Consider the following 17354-nt stretch of genomic DNA (forward strand, 5'->3'; position numbering starts at 1 on the left):
CTCTCTCTCTCTCCACGCTTTCACCTTCAGAAGAGCTCGTTCCAGCTGTCTAGAAACCTGCTGCTCTCTGCTCTGCCCACAGGGTCAACGGTACTTGGATCTGTCTTCCTAGGGGGGGCTAGGCGGGGGTTGGGGGCTGGCGTGGCTGGAGCAGGTGGGAGGAGGCCTGCTGTGTCCTGGCCTGGGCCACACAGGTCCTAGGGTCACGGTCCCTTCCAGTTCTTTCTTACGCGTCCCTCACCGGCCCGTGTGGCCCGATGGCCCAGCCTTGTGGGAGCAAGGGAGGGGTCGCCCAGCGCCAGATCCCAGCAGCTCAGCCAGCCTTCTGCTCACAGCTTGTAACCCAGGGGCCTGCCGTGCCGTCGGCCGGGGCCTCCAGCCCAAGGGTGTGCGAGTGAAGGAGACTGCCGACTTCAAGGTGTACACGAAGGGCGCGGGCAGTGGGGAGCTGAAGGTCACCGTGAAGGGTCCCAGTAAGTTGGCCTGTGGCTGGGCTGGGGTGGGCAGTGCCAGTCCCCAGCCATTGCTGGGCAGGCCTGAGGCCCTCCCTTGTCTCTGGCAGAGGGCGAGGAGCGTGTGAAACAGAAGGACCTCGGGGATGGTGTCTATGGCTTCGAGTATTACCCCATGGTCCCCGGCACATACACTGTCACCATCATGTGGGGCGGCCAGAACATCGGGCGCAGGTGAGACCCCGGGCTGAGCTCAGAGGTGGCGCACTCCTCCCTCTGCTGGGTTTGGGCCGGCCCCCCTCCAAGATGGGGCCCCTTGGCACTCCCCTGGGTGGCTCTCTCCTTGCAGTCCCTTCGAGGTGAAGGTGGGCACCGAGTGTGGCAATCAGAAGGTGCGGGCTTGGGGCCCCGGGCTGGAGGGCGGCGTCGTTGGCAAGTCCGCAGACTTTGTGGTGGAGGCCATTGGGGACGACGTGGGCACCCTGGGTAAGTTGGAGGCTGCGATGTGGGCACCTGGGGGCAGAGGCTGGTAAGGGCCACCCTCCTGAGGCTCCAGGGCACTGACGGAGCTGGCGGCTGTTGTCAGGCTTCTCTGTGGAGGGCCCGTCTCAGGCCAAGATCGAATGTGATGACAAGGGCGATGGCTCCTGTGATGTGCGCTACTGGCCCCAGGAGGCTGGCGAGTATGCCGTGCACGTGCTGTGCAACAGTGAAGACATCCGCCTCAGCCCCTTCATGGCCGACATCCGCGAGGCGCCCCAGGATTTCCATCCAGACAGGGTAAAGGGTGCGGGCCGCTGGGCTGGGTCTCTGGGCTTTGGGGCCCTGGGCTGGCATCGCCGGCAGTGTGCTCCTGCCACTCTGTCTTTGGAGGCCAGCACTTGGTCCCCTGAGATCTGGGTGGCCTCCCATTAGGTGAAGGCACGTGGGCCTGGATTGGAGAAGACGGGTGTGGCCGTCAACAAGCCGGCAGAGTTCACGGTGGATGCTAAGCACGGCGGGAAGGCTCCTCTCAGGGTCCAAGTCCAGGTGGGGTGCCCTTTGTGGTGGGGGCAGGGTGGGCAGGTGCCCAGACCCGGGCACTGACCAGGAGGCCGCCTGCTCCCACCCGCTTTCCAGGACAACGAGGGCTGCCCCGTGGAGGCAGTGGTCAAGGACAACGGCAACGGCACTTACAGCTGCTCCTACATGCCCCGGAAGCCGGTGAAGCACACGGCCATGGTGTCCTGGGGAGGCGTCAGCATCCCCAGCAGCCCCTTCCGGGTGAGCCTGCCCTCTGCAGGCCTCAGACGGGCCTTTAGCCCACTTCCCTGGGCGCCTGCTTTGCTTTGGTACGGCCCTCTTTGATGAAACTCGCACACCGTACAGGCTACCCCGTTCACTTAAACAACTCGGTGGTTGTGAGTGAGTTCAGAGTTGTGCGGCCATCGCCGCAATCGAGGATGAGGACGTTTTCACCGTCCCCCAGAGAAACTGCTCTACGCCCCCACTGCCCCCGGCCCTAAGAAGCCACTCACCCGCTTTCTGGCTTAGACATTTCCTGGGGACGGGCTCCTAGGCCCTGTGGCTTTTTGTGTCTGGCTGCTTTCACTCAGCATCGTGTTCGCGTTAGTTCACGCGCAGCGTAGCATGAGTCAGTGCTTCCTGCCTTTTTACGGCTGAATGATGCTCCATCGTGTGGATAGACCACATGTTAGGTGTCCAGTCATTTGTTGATAGGCATTTGGGGTTTTTTCACCTTTTGGCTGTCGTGAGCAGCGCTGCCACGAACGTTCCAGTACAGGCGTTAGTGCAGACGAGCGATCTCATTGCTCTGGTTGCATAGATGGCGAAGGGTGGCGGCACTGCAGCATCATATGGTTGCTTTACATGTCACTCCCCAGGGTGGTCACGCCATTTTGCCCCTCCTCCAGACTGGTCATGCCCCTGCACTTGCCCCCGTGCCCTGCAGGTGAATGTGGGAGCCGGCAGCCACCCAAACAAGGTCAAGGTGTACGGCCCAGGAGTGGCCAAGACGGGACTCAAGGCTCACGAGCCCACCTACTTCACTGTGGACTGCACGGAGGCCGGCCAGGGTGAGGCCCTGCCTCGAGAGCGCGGGTGGGCGAGTGGGCGAGGCGTCCCCGTGAGGTCCCAGCCTCCACTCCCTCCTCCCCCGCAGGTGACGTCAGCATCGGCATCAAGTGTGCCCCCGGCGTGGTGGGCCCCGCCGAGGCCGACATTGACTTCGACATCATCCGCAATGACAACGACACCTTCACGGTCAAGTACACACCCCGTGGGGCTGGCAGCTACACCATCATGGTCCTCTTCGCCGACCAGGTGGGTGCTGGTGCTTCCGGCCCCTAATGCTGCTGGGTGTTGGGGTGTGGCTCTCCTTTCAGCCCTCCTCCTCCCGCCCCCTTCAGGCCACGCCCACCAGCCCCATCCGGGTCAAGGTGGACCCCTCCCATGACGCCAGCAAGGTGAAGGCCGAGGGCCCTGGCCTCAGTCGTACCGGTGAGGATGAGTACCCCATGGGGAGGTTGGGGAGCCCCGAGGGGGCGTGGGGCAAGGTGCCCCTACAGGGTAGCTGTGTCTCCTCAGGTGTCGAGCTAGGCAAACCCACGCACTTCACAGTCAATGCCAAAGCCGCCGGCAAAGGCAAGCTAGATGTCCAGTTCTCGGGGCTGGCCAAGGGGGACGCGGTGCGTGATGTGGACCTCGTTGACCACCATGACAATACCTACACCGTCAAGTACACTCCTGTGCAGCAGGTAGCTACCTTGACCCGCTGTGACCGCGCCTGTCCATACACCTGCTAAGCCCGTGGGCCCCCCTCACGTGGTGGGCTGGGTGGGCAGCTCCAGGGGGCTTCCCGCCCACTCTTGTTTCCCACCTGGGAGAGAGAAGGCATGGAAGTCCAAGGGGTGCAGTAGCAGAGAGAAGCCATTGTCTCTGAAGCCCCTCCCCATGCCCAAGTTGGGAAGCCCCAGGCCAGGGGGACAAGGGCCGTGACCCACGACCCTGCCCTTCTGTACCCTTCCCAGGGCCCAGTGGGTGTCAGTGTCACTTATGGAGGGGATCCTATCCCCAAGAGCCCTTTCTCGGTGGCGGTGTCTCCAAGCCTGGACCTCAGCAAGATCAAGGTGTCTGGCCTGGGAGAGAGTAAGTAGTTGGGGCCTGTCACAGCCAGCCACTGAGCATGCCCCGGGGCCGCCTGGGCCCGTGCCACCCTTCTCCCCTTCCTTCCATCGTGTCAACAGAGGTGGATGTTGGCAGAGACCAGGAATTCACAGTCAAGTCGAAGGGTGCCGGCGGCCAAGGCAAAGTGGTGTCCAAGATTGTGGGCCCCTCGGGGACAGCAGTGCCCTGCAAGGTGGAGCCAGGCCTAGGGGCTGACAACAGCGTGGTGCGTTTTGTGCCCCGTGAGGAGGGGCCCTATGAGGTCGAGGTGACCTACGACGGCGTGCCTGTGCCTGGAAGCCCTTTTTCTCTCGAAGCTGTGCCCCCCACCAAGCCTAGCAAGGTAACTGGGGTGTAGGCGCCACCCCCTCTCTTCTCCAGACTCGCCCTCACCCCTTCTCATTTTTGTCCTTTTGAGCGGTGGCCCTGCTCAGGCCTGCCTGTGCCTGCCTGGTGGGGGAGGGGAGCCAGAACGAGAGGAGGCAGACGGAGTCAGGCTGAGGGTCTGAGGGTCAAGGGTCAGGGAGGTGGCGTGGCTTTGGCTCCTGACCTGCCCCTCCTCCCTCAGGTGAAAGCCTTTGGGCCGGGGCTGCAGGGGGGCAGTGCAGGCTCCCCTGCCCGCTTCACCATCGACACCAAGGGCGCCGGCACAGGCGGCCTGGGCCTGACAGTGGAGGGCCCCTGTGAGGCCCAGCTTGAGTGCCTGGACAACGGGGATGGCACATGCTCTGTGTCCTATGTGCCTACGGAGCCCGGGGACTACAACATCAACATCCTGTTCGCTGACACCCACATCCCCGGCTCCCCGTTCAAGGCCCACGTGGTTCCCTGCTTTGACCCATCCAAGGTCAAGTGCTCGGGCCCCGGGCTGGAGCGGGCCACCGCCGGTGAGGCAGGCCAGTTCCACGTGGACTGCTCGAGTGCAGGCAGCGCAGAGCTGACCATTGAGATCTGCTCCGAGGCGGGGCTGCCAGCCGAGGTGCACATCCAGGACCACGGCGACGGCACGCACACCATCACCTACATCCCCCTGTGCCCCGGGGCCTACACTGTCACCATCAAGTACGGCGGCCAGCCTGTGCCCAACTTCCCCAGCAAGCTGCAGGTGGAGCCCGCAGTGGACACCTCAGGCGTCCAGTGCTATGGGCCCGGGATTGAGGGCCAAGGTGAGAGGCCTCCCACCACAGAGCATGGGAGCAGCGGGAGCCGGGGCCCCGGGAGCCTCATTCTTCTTCCTCTCCCTGCCCCCCTGCAGGTGTCTTCCGAGAAGCCACCACTGAGTTCAGTGTGGATGCCCGGGCTCTGACGCAGACCGGAGGGCCGCACATCAAGGCTCGCGTGGCCAACCCCTCGGGCAACCTGACCGAGACCTACGTGCAGGACTGTGGCGATGGCACGTACAAAGTGGAGTACACACCTTACGAGGAGGGTGCGTGCTGGGGCGCTGGAGGGATGGGCCGGGGGTGGGGGCAGGGCGACCTGGGCTCCTTCTGACCCAGCCTGCCCTCCTGCAGGACTCCACTCTGTGGATGTGACCTACGACGGCAGCCCTGTGCCCAGCAGCCCCTTCCAGGTACCCGTGACCGAGGGCTGTGACCCCTCCCGAGTGCGTGTCCATGGGCCGGGCATCCAAAGCGGCACCACCAACAAGCCCAACAAGTTCACCGTGGAGACCAGGTGAGCGAGAGGCCCGGAGGCAGGGGCTGCAGTGGGCCTTGGAACCCAGGGGATAACGGGCTGTCTCTTTGGACCAGGGGAGCTGGCACAGGGGGCCTGGGCCTGGCTGTAGAGGGCCCCTCCGAGGCCAAGATGTCCTGCATGGACAACAAGGACGGCAGCTGCTCGGTCGAGTACGTCCCCTATGAGGCCGGCACCTACAGCCTTAACGTCACCTACGGCGGCCATCAGGTGCCAGGTGAGGAGGCAGGTCAGCTGGGGCCGGGCTGGGACCACCTGTCCGCCCTCCACTCTGTCTCACACAGCTGCCATCCCTCTGCCCGCCTCCAGGCAGTCCTTTCAAGGTCCCTGTGCATGATGTGACAGACGCGTCCAAGGTCAAGTGCTCTGGGCCTGGCCTGAGCCCAGGCACGGTCCGTGCCAACCTCCCTCAGTCCTTCCAGGTGGACACGAGCAAGGCTGGCGTGGCCCCGCTGCAGGTCAAAGTGCAGGGGCCCAAAGGTGAGTGTTCCTGTGCCTGGGAGTGGGGGTCAGGTCAGGAGAGTGCGGTCCTCTGAGGGAGGGGACCCAGCACGGGGCGGGGCCGGTGGGCGGGCAGTTGACGGAGGAGCCTCAGGTGACCCCAGAGCCAGTGCCCTGGGGCAGGGGACAAAAAGGAGGCAGAACAGACAGGACTCGGCCACTGAGCAGATGTGGCAGGTGGGAGGGAGGTAGAGCGAGCAAGGGTCTGAGATGTCACAGGGGCTCAGGGCTGTTCTGGGGACGGGCAGGTGAGGGCAAGTCGAGGCCCCCTGGGGTGAGGGCTGGGTGCGTGGCCCAGACTCGGCTTTCTAGTGTGGTGGGCCTAGGGGCCCAGGGCACCGGCTAAGGCTCTGTCTGTGGGACTGGGGCCAGGCCTGGTGGAGCCAGTGGATGTGGTGGACAATGCCGATGGCACCCAGACCGTGAATTATGTGCCCAGCCGTGAGGGGCCCTACAGCATCTCGGTGCTGTATGGGGAAGAAGAGGTGCCCCGAAGGTAAGAGGCTGGGCCCTCTGCATGTGGGGAGGGGCCTGGGCTGGGCACCAAGAGCCTCCCTGACCGCTCACTGCATCCTGGCCTAACAGCCCCTTCAAGGTCAAGGTGCTGCCTACGCATGATGCCAGCAAGGTAAAGGCCAGCGGCCCCGGGCTCAACACCACTGGCGTGCCCGCCAGCCTGCCTGTGGAGTTCACCATTGACGCAAAGGACGCAGGGGAGGGCCTGCTGGCGGTCCAGATCACGGTGAGCTGGCCGCACGGGTGGCCGCCTGGTCCTGCCGTTTTGCAGCTCCGGGCACAGGGAAGGCGAGGGAGGGGAGGGGCCCAGGCTGGAGCGGGGTGCAGCGCGGGGTCCGCGACTTGGGACAGATGGGCCAGTCCGGCTCTCTGGTCTCCCTTAGAAGCCGTGCCAGCCAGGGCAGGCCCCCCGCCTCTAGGATGGTGGTGACAGACACAGGCTTCCCCACGCACGCACTTGCTCACTTCTGATGTCACCAAAGCCCTTAGTGCCTCAGCTTTTCTGTCTGTAACATTCTCTGGGGCCAGGTATAAGGCTAGGACTCTGAGATCTTTGGGGGAGCTCATCCTAGTGCTAGGGCAGGCCCTGGGGTAGAGGATGGGAGCTGAGAGGTCCTCGTGCAGGTAAAGCAGGATGGATGCCAAGTCCCTGCCCCTGCCTGTTATCACGCAGGGTACAGGGGGCCGGGGGGGTCACTGGGCTTCCCTTCTGGACCTTGCCCGTGGGGAAGTAAAGGACAGTGGTGGATGCAGGCAGCCATCTCAGAGGCTGTCCCTGCAGCAGTGGTGCTTGACGCTTGGTCCTTTGAGGGCCTGAGGGAACCCCAGGCCTGGCTGGGCTTGGGCCAACTGCCTCCCCTGTGCTCTGCCACACAGGACCCTGAGGGCAAGCCCAAGAAGACGCACATCCAAGACAACCACGACGGCACGTACACGGTGGCCTACGTGCCAGACGTGACGGGCCGCTACACCATTCTCATCAAGTATGGTGGTGATGAGATCCCCTTCTCCCCGTACCGCGTTCGGGCCGTGCCCACTGGGGATGCCAGCAAGTGCACCGTCACAGGTGAGCCAGCCCGCCAGCGGCCACGGCACTCAGCACGGGGCTTGGGTGTGCCTGTGTGCAAGGGCTCGCTGCTTGGGGCGGCGTGTGGGAGTGGGGGCCGCCCCCTTGAGTGACTCACCTGACCTTTCTCCTTGCTCTCTGCCCTCTCACCTCAGTGTCAATCGGAGGTCACGGGCTAGGTAAGCTGCTTGCTGGGGCCACTCCCAATGCCCCTCCTGCCCGGAGGGCAGCTTCCTTTCCTCTTCCATGCTGATTCCCAGGACAGTTCCAGCTGCAGCTCTTGGCAGGGACAGAGGGGGGAACTGGAGGGTTAGGGCCCAGGGAGGCTTCCGGAGCTGAGCATGAGTGCTCCGGCCCTCCCCCTCTCTGGGCCTCCATTTCCCCATCTGAGAAGTCGGGTTGCAGCTGAGAGCTTTGGGGTGAGGTGCATCCTGAGAGGCACCCCCCTGGGGGCTCTGGGGTCTGGGGATCTTGGCTTCCCGGGGAAGTCCCGGGGGCGGGCAGCAGGCCCTTTCTTTTCACTTCCTCTTTCTGCGTCCAGGGCTCTCGCGTGGGGTCTCCCCCAAGCAGCGGGAGTCCCCGGCCCCGGCCGGATCCACAGACCCCCATCCCCACCTCCCGGGGGCCTCTGCGTCCCAGGCCGGGGGAGGTGCAGGCTGCATGAGTGGGTGGGGCTGGCTGGTAGTGCCGTAGCACCAGCGTCGACTGCTTGGGCGGCCAGCATGGCGGGGCCCGGCCCGGCCTCAGAGCCCCAAAGTGCACTCGGTGGCCCCCCCTCCCCCTCCCCCCTCCCTCCCCCCATTCCCCAAGCAGTGACGTTATTCAGATGGTCCCCAACCAGGCACAGAGGTTCTCCTGCTCAGGCATGGGAGGGGAGAGCCAGCCCCAGCCAGGGACACCAAGAAGAGGCAACGACTACACGGGAGCCTCTGAAGGCTGTTGGCCTGGACCTTGGCCGAGGCAGCCAGGGAGAAAGTTAGAGGGTGGCTGGGGCTCCACGGCAGGGGCTCGACGACTTTGGACAGCAGGCCTCAGGGTCTGAGACGCCAGCCCTGCATGCCTAGGGCAGGGGGTAGAGCCGGGGTGGGGGGGAGCAGAGGCAGGGGCAGAGCTGGGCTGAGGGAGTGGTCTCGGTTTACCTGGCCACCGCGTGCAGAATGGAGACAGGGCACCCAGCTGGGGAACCGAAGTCACCTCTGGACCAGTCGGAGGGGTAGCTTGGGCTAGGCTGCTGGTGGTGGGGCTTGAGGGGGAGCCAAAGTGGGGGGGTACTTTGAGGATGGAGCAGCTGAGGGGCTGGGCGCCGGGCAGGGAAAGCGGGGAGTTGGGGCTGACTGTGAGGTTGGGGCCCGAGCTACTAGCTAGGTGGCGGGTCCAGGCTCTGAGCCAGGGAGACCAGGTGTGGCTGTGTGCGAGGTGAGGCCTCCCAGGGCAGGGGGGGCCAGGTGTAGAGCTCAGGAGAGCCGCGGAAGGCCAGCATGGAGCCCTTGCGCGAAGTGGGAGCCCTCGGCGGACACGAGAGTTCGGTGGCAGGCTGGCCGGGGGACCCCCTTGCACTCAGCCCTCGAGTTGGTCCGGTGCTCCCAGCTGCTTCCCTGGCAGGCCTCACAGACTACAGCCCCCCCGAGCCTCCACGGCTGAGCCCAGATCATAACGTCACTGTCCCTCCCCTCTCCTCGGGCACTCTGGGGCCCTGGAGGCTGCTCAGCTGCTCTGCTCTCGCCACCTCGCAGCCGTGGCTCTGGCTTGGGCCTCCTGCCCCCCTTCCCCCTGGGTGCTGCCACTGCCTGCTGCGCTGTGCTGCCTGGGTGCTAACCCTGCTGCCTACCTGCTTCCCTGCTCCCAGCTCCCTGCCTGTGCCGGGCCACGCCCGGCCGCCCCTCTCTGCAAGCCTCCGGTCGAGCGAACGTTCTCAGTTGTCAGGAAACTCCAATTTCACCTTCAGGCCTGGGGGGCGCAGGGCGAGTGTCACGCTCCCCACGCTGCAGCAGGTCTCCGCCTCACCGCGTCCGCACATGGCACTGGGGGCCGGGGCCAGGCCGCAGGGGCAAAGGCAGCCGTGGGCCCAGCCGGCACGCTGGTGCCGGTCAGCGTGGTCTACGGCACAGGCTGAAGTCAAGTGGGTGGGGGCGGTGGCAGCAAATGCTTGTGCCCTGATGGCGGCGGTGGCCTCGTGGGCTTCCCGGCCCTTCCTTCCTCTCAGACTCCTGGGTGCCACCCATTGGGCCTTTCCCATGTGGGGGACTCCCCCGAGACAGGACTCCCAAGCTTGAGGTGGCTCGGGGGAACCTTTCCTGCCTTCTGAGAAATCACTCACCATCCCAGCTTGGGGGGGCGGGGGCGGGAGGCCTGGCTGTGCTTGGTGGTGGCAGTAAGAGGCCTGGGTGGGCGGCAGGTGGACAGGAGCGGCCTGAGCACCGAGCTCATGCGCTGGGCCCCCCCTTTGGGGACCCACCCTACCCCACCAGGCGCTGGCATCGGCCCCACCATCCAGATTGGGGAGGAGACGGTGATAACTGTGGACACCAAGGCAGCGGGCAAAGGCAAGGTGACCTGCACCGTGTGCACACCCGACGGCTCCGAGGTGGACGTGGACGTGGTAGAGAACGAGGACGGCACCTTTGACATCTTCTATACGGCCCCCCAGCCGGGCAAATATGTCATCTGCGTGCGCTTTGGTGGCGAACACGTGCCCAACAGCCCCTTCCAAGTGACGGTCAGGAGGTGTCAGGGGTGAGGCGTCCAGGTGGGGCTCATCTGTGATGACAAAGTCTCCAGCTCTTGTGCGTTGCTCTGCAGGCTCTGGCTGGAGACCAGCCCACGGCACAGCCCCCATTACGGCCTCAGCAGCTGGCCCCACCATACACCTACGCCCAGGGTGGCCAGCAGACCTGGGTATGGCCTGGCCCACCTCCTCCCAGCCCTAGGGGACACTCGGGGACCGGCCAGCTGGGTGTCCCGGGAGGCCCTGTTCTGCCGCTTGTTAGGAGGGACTCCAGATCCTCCCACGCGGGACTCCCTTCCCTCCTGCAGCTCCTCACTCAGGCCCTCTGTCTCCACTGCAGGCCCCAGAAAGACCGTTGGTGGGTGTCAACGGGCTGGATGTGACCAGCCTGAGGCCCTTCGACCTCGTCATCCCCTTCACCATCAAGAAGGGCGAGATCACTGGTGAGCGGGGGTGGGAAGGAGCTAGGGAGCCACAGAGGCCAGAGTGTGCCAACGGGCTGCCCTGACCCAGGCCCCATTGCTCTGCAGGGGAGGTGCGGATGCCCTCGGGCAAGGTGGCACAGCCGGCCATCACTGACAACAAGGATGGCACTGTGACTGTGCGCTACGCACCCAGCGAGGCCGGCCTGCATGAGATGGACATCCGCTACGACAGCATGCACATCCCAGGTGCGCCCCCTCAGCATGCCACCACCACCTTACAGGGGCGTGGGGCTGGGGGAAGGGCTTGGGGACAACACGAGGCCCCCATTCCACGTGGTCCCTCTTCCTGCCTCAGGAAGCCCCCTACAGTTCTACGTGGATTATGTGAACTGCGGCCACGTCACAGCCTACGGGCCTGGCCTCACGCACGGGGTGGTGAACAAGCCTGCTGTCTTCACCGTCAACACCAAGGATGCAGGAGAGGGTGAGCGGCAGCTCTCGTCTTGACCTGCCTGTGTGTCACGGGCTACTGTCATCCGGTGGGGAGCTGGACACTGGAGATGCTCCCCAGATGAGGCTCCCTGCCCCACCCCCGGCCTCTGCTTGCCCGTTGCGGCTTCTCCTCATTGGCGCAGTGTCCCTGGGCGCAGTTCGCACCCTCACCCACAACTCTCTCCAGGGGGCTTGTCCCTGGCCATCGAGGGCCCATCCAAAGCAGAAATCAGCTGCACCGACAACCATGACGGGACGTGCAGCGTCTCCTACCTGCCCGTGCTGCCTGGTGACTACAGCATCCTGGTCAAGTACAACGAGCAGCACATCCCGGGCAGCCCCTTCACTGCCAGGGTCACAGGTAGGTGATACCCAGAGCGGTGACCAAAGGAGGCAGGTGGCAGGGTGGGTGCAGTCTCCCTCTGTGCCTGGACACACAGCGACCATCCCCTGGCAGGTGACGACTCGATGCGCATGTCCCACCTGAAGGTGGGCTCTGCTGCTGACATCCCCATCAATATCTCGGAGACGGACCTCAGCCTGCTGACAGCCACGGTGGTGCCGCCCTCGGGCCGGGAGGAGCCCTGTCTGCTGAAGCGGCTGCGCAATGGCCACGTGGGTAAGAGGCTGGGGAGCAGGGCCTTCTGGAAAGGAGGGAGGCTGGGGGTGGGAGCACGCCTCTCCCCAGCTGACAGCCCCCCCTGCCCCCGTGTCCAGGGATCTCATTTGTGCCCAAGGAGACCGGGGAGCACCTGGTGCACGTGAAGAAGAATGGCCAGCATGTGGCGAGCAGCCCCATCCCGGTGGTGATCAGCCAGTCGGAGATTGGGGACGCCAGCCGCGTGCGGGTCTCGGGCCAGGGCCTCCATGAAGGCCACACCTTTGAGCCTGCAGAGTTTATCATCGACACCCGTGATGCAGGTAGGCGGTGGTGGCCTTGAAGCTGGGGGAGACCACTGTACTTGGCCCCCTGGCTCAGGGGTGTCCCTCCCGCAGGCTATGGCGGGCTCAGCCTGTCCATCGAGGGTCCCAGCAAGGTGGATATCAACACAGAGGACCTGGAGGATGGCACATGCAGGGTCACCTACTGCCCCACGGAGCCTGGAAACTATATCACCAACATCAAGTTCGCCGACCAGCACGTGCCTGGTGGGTGAGGCGCCCGCGCGCCCTCCCCATGGCTGGGCAACCCTTCTTGCCACACCCCAGGGTCCACCTGCAGAACGTAACTTGTGTGGGATGTGGGTTGTGCTTTCTTCCTGCAGGCAGCCCCTTCTCTGTGAAGGTAACAGGTGAGGGCCGGGTGAAAGAGAGCATCACACGCAGGCGACGGGCCCCTTCGGTGGCTAATGTTGGCAGTCATTGTGACCTCAGCCTGAAGATCCCTGGTAGGAGCTACAGGAGCCAGGGAGGGTCCCAGGGAGTCCTAGGTGCCAGCCCGAGGTGGTCCCAAACAGAGGGGCGGGCCCTCGGTTTCCTGCTCACCAGGCTGTCCCCCACCTACAGAAATTAGCATCCAGGACATGACAGCCCAGGTGACTAGCCCATCAGGCAAGAGCCATGAGGCCGAGATCGTGGAAGGGGAGAACCACACCTACTGCATCCGCTTTGTGCCCGCCGAGATGGGCATGCACACCGTCAGCGTCAAGTACAAGGGCCAGCACGTGCCTGGGAGCCCTTTCCAGTTCACCGTAGGGCCTCTGGGGGAAGGGGGAGCCCACAAGGTCCGCGCGGGGGGCCCTGGCCTGGAAAGGGCTGAAGCTGGAGTGCCAGGTAGGCCTACTTCCTGCAGGGCTCTTGCCCCTCCTGGGCGGGGGCTGGGTGGGCAGGAGGGGACTAGCAGCCATGCTTGGCGGGGGCCGATGCCAGGGGAGCAGCCCTCCGTGAGGACACACTGTACCTTCCCGCAGCCGAATTCAGCATTTGGACCAGGGAAGCTGGCGCCGGGGGCCTGGCCATTGCTGTCGAGGGCCCCAGCAAGGCTGAGATCTCCTTCGAGGACCGCAAGGATGGCTCCTGTGGCGTGGCCTATGTGGTCCAGGAGCCAGGTACTGAGGCGTGGCTGGGGCTGGGAGGCAGGACTCGGCTTTGGGCGCTGGTCTGGGTCTACGCGGACAGCCCTGCCCGGCTCCCACCCTCCACCTTGAGGTCCCAGGGCCACTCAGGCTGTTTGCAGGAGGTGGCAGGCTCGAATGCTGACAGGTGGGGACCTCCCGGCATGCCCTCTGTTCTCTCTCCCTGCTCAGGTGACTACGAGGTCTCAGTCAAGTTCAACGAGGAGCACATCCCCGATAGCCCTTTTGTGGTGCCTGTGGCTTCTCCGTCTGGTGACGCCCGCCGCCTTACTGTTTCTAGTCTTCAGGTGAGGCACCGAGAGAAACCGCCCGCCTGGGGCTCCTGGGCCCGGCCAGACCAGAGCCGCCGCACAGAGCAGGCCTTGGCCCTGTGTCGAGTGACCCGCCCAGCCCAGCTCGGGGCGCCGGGCTTCTGCTCTGGCCGGGTGCAGCCCACGCTTGGGGTCGGAGGAAGTACCCCTGACCGTCGCGTGGAGTTTTTCTCGTGTCTCAGCTCTAAAGGCTTTGAACAGAAGCCTGTGCCCCTTGAGCACCAGGGCTGAGGTTTAAAGAGGGACAGCCTGCCAGGGCTGAGTGCTGCCCGCAGGGCGGGGCCACCCCCCTTCCTGCCGCCCGGTGTGTGATTGTAGAGAGTGGGTCTGGGAGTGGGGGTGTGTGCCTGTAGCTTGCTGCCCCTCGAGAATCCATGGCTCTCCCTCTTTAAACCAAGCTGGACGCCAGATGGGTAAGTGCAACCCGGTGGGATTCCTGCTTCTGGAGCCCTTTCCTTCCCTTGCCCCGCCCCAGCCCCTAACCGCGTCTGCTGTGCTTCCAGGAGTCAGGGCTAAAGGTCAACCAGCCAGCCTCTTTTGCAGTCAGCCTGAACGGGGCCAAGGGGGCGATCGATGCCAAGGTGCACAGCCCCTCAGGAGCCCTGGAGGAGTGCTATGTCACAGAGATCGACCAAGGTGAGGCCCTGTCCCTTCCCGGCCTGCCAGCCGTCTGCCCTGGCCCGACTGGGAGCAGTGGGCCTCCCCCGGGCCTGGCCCACTGGCTGGAAGCAGGCTGAGAGTACAAAGGGCAGGCACAGACTCCGGAAGCAGCCGAGACAGGGCCCAGAGGCCTGGGCTCCTCCAGCCAGGCGGGGCTTCCCCAGCTTGTGACCCAAGCCCTTGGGGTACCTAGCTCAGCAGCCGTGCTGCTAGGAAGGGAGACGCCTTCTGCAGGCCGTATAGTGCAGTCTCTTGAGGGAGAGACCCAAAGTCCAGTGATGGGAGCTGCCCAGGCCTTTGGCCAAGGCCTGGAACCTGGGGACAGCCCTGGGGGTGGGAGGAGCTGCCCAGCCCAATTTCACTGGTTCACAGCCTCATCCTGCCCCTTCCCAGCCACGTGACCTCAAGCAAGTTCCCGCCTGTCTCTGGGCCCCAGTGAACACGTGGGGGATAAGGCACTCATGGTAACCTTTGGAGAAGGAGGCATCGAGGCAGGCATTTTGCCTACAAAAGATTCCAGTCCAAATGAGTCCTATCGGTAGCTTGGGCATCTAAAGCTTCACCCCTCAGGCTTCAGGAGGTCTGTGCAGTGGGGTGTGGGTGCCCAGCATGGTCTCCAGAAAAAGCTGAGTGGGCCCCCTAGACCTGCTGGACTCAACGCTGTCAGGCAAGGGAAGCCCCTCGCCGATGCCAGTTGCTCAGTTTTGGAGGAGAGACCCCAGGCCCACGGCGTGTTCCTCTGCCCCTCAGATAAGTACGCCGTGCGCTTTATCCCACGGGAGAATGGCATCTACCTGATTGATGTCAAGTTCAATGGCACCCACATCCCTGGAAGCCCCTTCAAGATCAGAGTTGGGGAGCCTGGGCATGGAGGGGACCCAGGCCTGGTGTCCGCTTACGGAGCTGGCCTGGAAGGCGGCGTCACAGGTAGGTCAGTGGGTGCAGCTTCCAGTGTATGAACACAACTGCTCGTGTCCCTCCTCCGAGCTCTCAGTGACAACAGGAGGCGTGCGGAGGTGACAAGGCTACACTGGGGGGCTGGGGTGGGGAAACAGGCCAGGCCAGCTCTGCCTAACCTCCCGTGCCCCCAGGGAGCCCAGCTGAGTTTATCGTGAACACAAGCAATGCGGGCGCTGGTGCCCTCTCAGTCACAATCGACGGGCCCTCCAAGGTGAAGATGGATTGCCAGGAGTGCCCTGAGGGCTACCGCGTCACCTACACCCCCATGGCACCTGGCAGCTACCTCATCTCCATCAAGTACGGCGGCCCCTACCACATTGGGGGCAGCCCCTTCAAGGCCAGAGTTACAGGTGAGCCTTGTACCAGACGGCGGCTACCCAGCCCAGTGCGCGACACTCTGGCCACCTCTTAGCCCCTCCTGCTCTGCCCTGCAGGTCACCGTCTGGTCAGCAACCACAGCCTCCATGAGACATCATCAGTGTTTGTGGACTCCCTGACCAAGACTGCCAGTGCCCCCCAGCATGGGGCTCCAGGCCCAGGTCCCACCGACGCCAGCAAGGTGCTGGCCAAGGGCGTGGGGCTGAGCAAGGCCTACATGGGCCAGAAGAGCAGCTTCACAGTGGACTGCAGCAAAGCAGGTGGGCGTCCAGGCCCTAGCCCGGTTCCAGAAGATGAGGCTAGAAATAAGAGCAGAGAGCCAATGCCTGGGAACATGGGAAGGGGAATGAGGGGGGTGGGAATGCCTTTGGGAGCGGGCCACTTCCAGCCTGAGCCTCCCTGCTGTCTCCTCTACCCTTCAGGAAAGTGCCCTGGAGGAGCTGGAGTTTCCTTTGCTGGTCTTGCCGGGGTGGGGGTGGGGGGGTTGCTGGCAGCTCTTTAGAAAGGGCTGTCACTCCAAAACAGGCGACGAGGTGGGAAGGGGAGGATACAAGACAGGAGAAGGGAGTCAGCGCAGTCACAGCTGAGGGGAGGGACTTGGGGCCTGGCACTGAGGCCCCTTCCCCCACCCCCAGGAAACAACATGCTGCTGGTGGGGGTACACGGGCCCCGGACACCCTGTGAGGAGATCCTGGTGAAGCATGTGGGCAGCAGGCTCTACAGCGTCTCCTACCTGCTCAAGGACAAGGGGGAGTACACGCTGGTGGTCAAATGGGGTGACGAGCACATCCCAGGCAGCCCCTACCGCGTCCTGGTGCCCTGAGTTCTGTGTCCGTGCCAGCCAGCAGCTCCCAGGATGAGAAGTGCCCCTGCGCCCGCCCTCCGCCACCCAAGCAGCACCCGCCCCAGCCCTGGCCAGCCCTGGCCACCCTGTCACCGCAGCTGACCCTGCCCTGTGCTGCGCTCCCCTGCCTCCACCTGGGCAAAGGAGAGGGGCGAGCAGAGGCAGCCTGCCTGTCTTCTTTGCTCCTGGGAGGGGTGAGGGGTGGGGGTCTTGTGCACAACCACCCGCTAGTTCTCTTCTCTAGCCAAGAGGAATAAAGTTCTGCTTCCATTCTCCTGAGGGTGGCTCGAGCTTTCTGGCAAGAGTGCTGACACGGTGGACAGGCTGCATGGAAGCACGGGGCCAGACCACAGGCTGCTGGATCTCCAGGCCCGGCCCCCTCCCACTGCCCTGGCACCCAGGGGGTCCCTACTCGGGTCCCATCTGCACTGGCCTCCTCTCTGCCTCCCTGAGTTCAGACCAATGTGGGGCAAGGGGTGTGTCGTGCCCACAGAACAGGGCCTGACGCTAGTGTGCTTATCCCAGACCCCACCAGCAACGGATGCTGTCCCGGGGAAGGGCCAGGCCATGGCCAGGCTACAGGAGGTAAAGTGCTGGGTGGGAGGACCAGATAAGCAGGACCTGAAATCACAGCAAGCCCTGGCCATCCCGCAGACAGCTTAAACGTGCCACCATCCCCCGAGGAGGGACTGTCATCAGGCTCCCCACCCCAGGGGGGCAGGCTGTGAGTCTCCAGGCCCCTCAGTAGGCAGGTGGCAGCAGGTGGACGCATTCAAGGCACTGGCCACAGAGTCTGCCCCATCCCCACTCCAGTGTCAGGTGTCTGCGCCTGTCCTGCCCTACCTCCCTCTTGCCATCGGTGTGCAAGGGCAATCCCAGCCGCTCAGGTCACTGTTCCTCTGCAGCCCTGTTCAGAGCCCCCCTCACCTCTGTGCCCAGTGCTGCACCCCGAGCCCTCCATGCTTTTCTGCCCTCTGCACACAACTCTGATGTCCCTCCTGCGGCCGCACAGCCACCCTGCTCCTCCCCTGGGTGGCAGCCAGCTTCACCCCTCGGATGTAGGGCAAGGCCTTAAAGACAGCCGAG

The 17354-nt window shown here is 64.4% G+C and overlaps 1 protein-coding gene across 3 annotated transcripts in view; it reads left to right on the forward strand.

Moving 5' to 3' along the window:
* The window catches only part of FLNA (filamin A), a 22782-nt gene extending 6242 nt beyond the window's left edge, over positions 1 to 16540 (forward strand). Inside the window, exons 9-47 of one of the 3 annotated variants that reach the window (XM_007457427.1) lie at positions 336 to 473; positions 563 to 686; positions 802 to 938; positions 1039 to 1232; positions 1368 to 1481; positions 1572 to 1715; positions 2404 to 2527; positions 2614 to 2774; positions 2861 to 2951; positions 3039 to 3208; positions 3482 to 3599; positions 3698 to 3960; positions 4186 to 4783; positions 4873 to 5046; positions 5132 to 5294; positions 5372 to 5532; positions 5625 to 5795; positions 6189 to 6312; positions 6402 to 6558; positions 7209 to 7398; positions 7554 to 7577; positions 9867 to 10114; positions 10198 to 10293; positions 10464 to 10566; positions 10654 to 10794; positions 10904 to 11032; positions 11228 to 11401; positions 11498 to 11659; positions 11758 to 11961; positions 12037 to 12189; positions 12306 to 12428; positions 12547 to 12813; positions 12951 to 13088; positions 13287 to 13402; positions 13930 to 14062; positions 14837 to 15013; positions 15178 to 15396; positions 15481 to 15684; positions 16060 to 16540. In XM_007457427.1, the coding sequence (XP_007457489.1) occupies positions 336 to 473; positions 563 to 686; positions 802 to 938; positions 1039 to 1232; positions 1368 to 1481; positions 1572 to 1715; positions 2404 to 2527; positions 2614 to 2774; positions 2861 to 2951; positions 3039 to 3208; positions 3482 to 3599; positions 3698 to 3960; positions 4186 to 4783; positions 4873 to 5046; positions 5132 to 5294; positions 5372 to 5532; positions 5625 to 5795; positions 6189 to 6312; positions 6402 to 6558; positions 7209 to 7398; positions 7554 to 7577; positions 9867 to 10114; positions 10198 to 10293; positions 10464 to 10566; positions 10654 to 10794; positions 10904 to 11032; positions 11228 to 11401; positions 11498 to 11659; positions 11758 to 11961; positions 12037 to 12189; positions 12306 to 12428; positions 12547 to 12813; positions 12951 to 13088; positions 13287 to 13402; positions 13930 to 14062; positions 14837 to 15013; positions 15178 to 15396; positions 15481 to 15684; positions 16060 to 16247 (6515 nt within the window). In that variant the 3' untranslated portion in view covers positions 16248 to 16540. The remainder of the gene's footprint in view (positions 1 to 335; positions 474 to 562; positions 687 to 801; positions 939 to 1038; positions 1233 to 1367; positions 1482 to 1571; positions 1716 to 2403; positions 2528 to 2613; positions 2775 to 2860; positions 2952 to 3038; positions 3209 to 3481; positions 3600 to 3697; positions 3961 to 4185; positions 4784 to 4872; positions 5047 to 5131; positions 5295 to 5371; positions 5533 to 5624; positions 5796 to 6188; positions 6313 to 6401; positions 6559 to 7208; positions 7399 to 7553; positions 7578 to 9866; positions 10115 to 10197; positions 10294 to 10463; positions 10567 to 10653; positions 10795 to 10903; positions 11033 to 11227; positions 11402 to 11497; positions 11660 to 11757; positions 11962 to 12036; positions 12190 to 12305; positions 12429 to 12546; positions 12814 to 12950; positions 13089 to 13286; positions 13403 to 13929; positions 14063 to 14836; positions 15014 to 15177; positions 15397 to 15480; positions 15685 to 16059) is intronic. The other 2 variants (XM_007457428.1, XM_007457429.1) reach the window with 2 other exon arrangements.
* The last annotated feature ends 814 nt before the right edge of the window (positions 16541 to 17354 follow it).

Source organism: Lipotes vexillifer, unplaced genomic scaffold (genome assembly GCF_000442215.2).
Source record: "Lipotes vexillifer unplaced genomic scaffold, Lipotes_vexillifer_v1.1 scaffold1785, whole genome shotgun sequence".
Lineage (NCBI taxonomy): Eukaryota > Metazoa > Chordata > Mammalia > Artiodactyla > Lipotidae > Lipotes > Lipotes vexillifer.